The sequence below is a fragment of the Centropristis striata genome, chromosome 13 (assembly GCF_030273125.1).
Source record: "Centropristis striata isolate RG_2023a ecotype Rhode Island chromosome 13, C.striata_1.0, whole genome shotgun sequence".
Classification (NCBI taxonomy): domain Eukaryota; kingdom Metazoa; phylum Chordata; class Actinopteri; order Perciformes; family Serranidae; genus Centropristis; species Centropristis striata.
Genome location: NC_081529.1, coordinates 18,614,757 through 18,620,344, shown reverse-complemented (window position 1 = coordinate 18,620,344; position 5,588 = coordinate 18,614,757). Strand labels below are relative to the sequence as shown.

Sequence of the window (5,588 nt, the reverse complement as noted above, 5' to 3'; positions counted from 1 at the left end):
CCCATGATACGATTTTGAGTTATAATACGATATTATTGCTATTTTAAGCATTTTGCGATATGGTGAGTATTGCGATACAATATATTATGATTTAACTGTTTAACTGCATTTTTTTGTCCACAAAATTAAATTCAATCAGGGATTGTTTTGTCAAATAAGAGAAAATTCTCAGTCTATTCATCTCACTTCAGTCTTTTTATTTCTCCACAATGAGAGTCAAACCCACAGACTGACCAACAAAGTATTCAGTCAAACTGAACTCAACTTATGTCAAACATGTGGACGACAACAACTGCAGCACTTTATCAAACTTTAAAAAATTTAAGCTTTACTGCTCTGAGTTTAGAATACATTTTCCTTTCTAAACTGATGATTTATTTTTTAACTTCAATTGTTTATTTGTTACATGCATTAATTTCAGAGTACACTGAGACATTAAACTGCATCATTTTCAATACAATTCTGGAAAAGTTGGAGTGTTCTAAAACTTTTGACCAGTAGTGTATATTTCAATAAAAATGAATAAATCTCTTGTTATAAGCAGCCACAGACGGTAAAAAATGTTCACCAAATGAAAAGGAATAAAGATTCGGATCATGTTTGGGGGTTTCCCTCTCTGGCACATCTTCATTGATCAGAGTTAATAGGAAATAACTCCCCACTGTCACAAGACAGTGCTATTAGAGGAAGCATTTTAATGAAGCGTAACTGCCCGCTTAACGCCAGCTCCTATAATACCAGATATGCTGCATGTGAGGCATGAAAACAAATTTCAACACCTGCTGCTTACTGCTGTCAGTGAGAGGGCTTAAATAGTATTGTACCCTGACCTTTGGGTGTGTTTAAAGGCGCGATGCCGAACATTATACTCTGTCATATTGCAGTGTATATTACCTCCCAGCACGGCCATTAAACGTCCTCTCTAGTTACTTCATTACATGCTAACATGGTGGTGCTATGGTGACATGTATAGCATGATTGGATGCAATAAGTGTGAGGCTGTAATCTGTGAAGGCCGTCTGTGATGCTTTCAGGGATTTCTCCTGCTGGGGTTCTGGGCTCTGCTCTGATTGACGGGACAGGTGCTTCCTGCGTCTCGATGTTTCTGTCCTCGTGTGTTCAGAGGCTCTCTATGAACATGCATGTGTCTGAAACAACTGTTGTTTATGACTTATAATCGGGGGTGGAAAAAGTATTCAGATCCTTTACTTCAGTAAAAGTACTAATACAACACTTTGAAATTACTCAACTACAAGTAAAAGTCCTGCGTTCAAAACTGACTTAAGTTAAAGTATCAAAAGTAAAAGTACTCGTTATGCAAAATGGACCCACTCAGATTGTTTTATATATTCCAAATATATTATTAGATTATTAATATTGATGCATTCATTAATGACGTCAAGGTCGGGCTCATTTAATTACTTAATACACTATTATATGGTTTGAATTATAAACATGTGCAAACATTTTAAATTTAAATATTTCTTCATGTTAAATCTCAGCCTGAATAGTAACTAAAGCTGGCAGCTAAATGTAGTGGAGTAAAACGTACAATCTTTACCTCTAAATGTAGTGGAGTGGAAGTATAAAGTTACATAAAATGGAAATACTCAAGTAAAGTACCTCCAAATTGTACTTGTGTACAGTACTTGAGTAAATGTACTTAGTTACATTCCACCTCTGAAAAGTACAAATGCCACACTGTGAAATTAAACTTTAGGCAATAAAAAAACCTGATTAATGTTAGGTTAAAAGACTACTTCCCCATTTAACTAGTGGACGCATTTACACTGACTGACTCCAAATAACAACATTCACTCTCACTAACCGGTCTATTGGGTCAAGGTCTGCTTTTTTTTTTTTATCCATCTATCTTGCCTGCCCCGAACGGAGGTTTCACTACTTGTCTAGGTCACTTAACCAAAGTGTATAATTGTGCCATGCATGGTGTATGTCTCATGCACATGCTATAGTACAACATTCAATCAAATTAAATCAAAATCAAATCAAAGTCAATCAAAATCAAAATTACTTAATTTATCCCAGAGGGGAAGCTCTTCTGTAAATTATTGAAGAATTAGACAGCCTGATGGCTGTAGGAGTGAAGGATTCATTCATTATCCTTCTCTGCTTATCCACACTCGGGTCGTGGGGGGCCAGAGCCGATCCCAGCTGACATTGGGCGAGAGGCGGGCTACACCCTGGACAGGTCTCCAGACTATCACAGGGCTGACACATAGAGACAGACAATCACGCTCTCATTCACTCCTACGAGCAATTTAGAGTCACCAATTAAACTTCAGTGCATGTTTTTGGACTGTGGGAGGAAGCCGGAGTACCTGGTGAGAACCCACTCTGACACGGGGAGAACATGCAAACTCCACACTGAATCGATGCAGTCCGGAGTCGAACCAGCGACCCTCTTAGTGTGAGAGTGCTTACCACTACACCACCGTGTAGCCCGCCTTGTACAACAGTATCAAGTTAATTTAACTTGTATGGCAGTTAATTTCCATAAATAATTTTCATTTTCCCAAACCATGATCTTTTCCTAAACCTTACATAGTAGTTTTGTTGCCTAAACCTAAGTAGTTACGTTTCACATTAACCATGTGTTTAAATAAGATTTATAGAAATTTTGTTTTAGGAGTAACTGGCAAACAGTCAGAGTGCAGAGTTCTGCTGCAAAATACTAGCTTTTTTCTCTTAAAATTGACTGTTTTGTGAATTAACATTTTTGGGTATCAAAATGAATGAAATCAAAATGAAACTGAAACCTGAAAACAACTAATAGACGTCTGAAATGTGACACAACTGGACTGCTTCCATGTAAGAGGTGAAAAAATATTAAATTTAATCTCACCATTGTATTTTAAAAGCTTATCATATGTTTTTACATAAAACCTGAAAGGTATCAAAGAACTATAACTGTGAAATAAATGTAGTAGAGTAGAGGTATGAAACAGAAAATGGAGATTCTACAGTAGAATAAAGTACTTCAGTAAATGTTCTCCGTTACTTGCTGATCTCCTGATAAAACCTCTGCAGCTCTGAGTGGCATCACTCATCACAGGGACAATCTGATAAAGCGAATGACATCAGTATAGATTTAAGTATTAGAGCATCTTTAATGAAGCATGCAGGGTTAAAGTGGCCAGATTTACAGTGTGATAACGACAGGCCAAAATCAACTGGGCCCCTCATAGCTTCAGTGCAACATAAACCTTGTAACTGCTCCTAAATCACGACATGTCATGAGGGCTGTCCCGCTTTGCTGCCTCTCACATGCTGTCATGCTCACATCAGTGGTTTGCAGGCGGCACAGAGCCACCAGATTTATGTAACTGCTGTTATGTGAGCCGCAGCCTGGTTCATGTATGTTAAACCCCCCCCCACCACCCCCATAGTCATCATGTTTACTTCTGCAATATTTATCTCTATTACATCATTTACCTGTTACATGTGAAACCTTGTAAATGAGTCGTACAGGTGAACATAGTATACTATTTATAACTCACATAACATTTGAAGTGATTTACAGCCTCTCCTGCATTTTAGTTTCCATGTCACATTTTCTGCATACCTTTATGACACATCAGGAAGTGTCTCTAAAGACTCTGGTATACCTGCTAATGGCTCACTGTCATTACAGCTGGATAGATAGAATGGTTTCTGCATCAGTAAACAGACGTGTCATAAATACATTTGTTATTGTCGCTGTGAGTGGTAGATCTCAAATATGAAAAGAAATTAATGAATGACTAATAAATGATATTAAACAACATTTTAGAAAAGCGTCTTATCCATGATGTTCCGCTCACAACAAACATAAAGCGAATGTTTCTTTGTGTTATTTATGTCAGTTTGACTGCTTGATCATTGGTCTTTGTTTGTTATTTATGCTAGATGCACCAGGGTAGATACAAACAATGTGTTGGCTGAAATTACCACTATTTATATATTTATTATATTATATACAGTGCTTAACACATTTGTTATACCACCTATCATAAAAACGAGAAAACATAAATATTTTCGAAATCTTTCAAAAGCTTGTTTAAAAACTAAAATGTTATTGTTATTCATTTGGCTACTAACAAACTGAAAACCTTTTTAAAGCCAGATTTGAACCGAAATGAATCAAGCAGAACATTCAATCACAAAAACAATTTTTTCTGCTCAGGAATGGAAGGAAACTATAAACTATAATCAAGAAATCATAATGTACTTTACTGTTTCTACAGTTTTTTTTTAAAACAGTAAATTAGAAAATTCATGGATAACAATAATAATTATATTTTAGCATTAATAATATCATTTCAGTTAAAGAGCTTCTACATACTGGTGTATGCATCACAGGAACATATAAATGAATTTGGTAATTACTAATGCTGTTTATTTAGGACAACTGTGGCACAAACTGCTGGTCTAATACATATGTTAAGCACAGTATATGTATATGTATATGTGTGTGCGTGTGTGTGTGTGTGTGTGTTCCTGTTGTGGAAAACCAATTTTTGTCATGCCTGAGTTAATAACATCATGCCTGTCTGGATGCCTGCAGCTCCTACAGCAGTATGAAACTGATTTTTGGTGTGATTTAATCGCGTCAAAGGGATTAAACGTATGCCGAAATATTAAGATCATGATGCTGATTTTTTTTAAAGTCTGAATTCATGTTTAGTCAGGTCTGACTGCAAGATGTCAAGCAAACAACTCTTAAAACGTTTGTTTTCTGACTGGAGTTAGCATTGATCAGAGAATATCAACACTTACAGGCTTTCATGTCACAGCGTCACACAAAAATCTCACACAAATTAAAAAATGTCATGTCCATTTGTGTCGATTTATTGACTTTGTACCTTTCTGGCATGCTCACACATGCAAAATAATAATCCACTGTACAGCGAAGAAGTGTGTGTGGTTGGAATATCACCTTGTCAGACGAGGATTACTCTGCATTTGCACATGGGACTGAGCCTTTAAAAAACAAAGAGTTTAGTGTTAATCTTAAGACTGTAACATACAGTTATTTACTGGTACAAACAGCCTTTAAAATCCTGTTGCATGTCTTTGTTATTTTTAGGTGCATGCTAATTTTAGCCTGTAGTGTTATACACTTGTTGAAAGCAACATGTGTTTCTTGTATGTGTGGCCTCGTTGCAAACACACATGATTCCTCTCCTAAAGATCACCACAATCATGTGTCTCAGTGTCAGCGTCCTCCAGCTTCCCAGTACATGGACATACATCACCGTGCATGTTGATAGGACTCCCATGATTCATAGTGCTTCTGCTGAAAGTGAAATAGCTGAGATTGTTGAGTTTTTAAAGTGGAGATGGTTCGTTTGTCGGGAAACCTTTCACTACACGTTTAATCGCGGCTCATCGTGTTACTCCGATGATATGGCGGCCTCTCTCTCCTGACAGAAGCAGATCTCTTTTCAAACTGATGACTTTTGTCATTCGGCTCACTTCAGCCCGACTCTCCTGTTTCCCTCAGCTGTTGTTATCACCATATTTCTCATGTTGTACAGCCGGACAGCACGAGGAGGCCACTGAAGAGACTTCACAGAGCTGGGCGGCAT

At 37.2% G+C, this 5,588-nt stretch overlaps 1 protein-coding gene across 1 annotated transcript in view; it reads right to left on the bottom strand.

Moving 5' to 3' along the window:
• Positions 1 to 5,588, bottom strand: part of zgc:195001 (uncharacterized protein LOC567531 homolog) — a 20,176-nt gene extending 14,588 nt beyond the window's left edge. The window contains exon 1 of the mRNA XM_059348097.1: positions 5,476 to 5,588. Coding sequence (XP_059204080.1) covers positions 5,476 to 5,588 — 113 coding nt within the window. The remainder of the gene's footprint in view (positions 1 to 5,475) is intronic.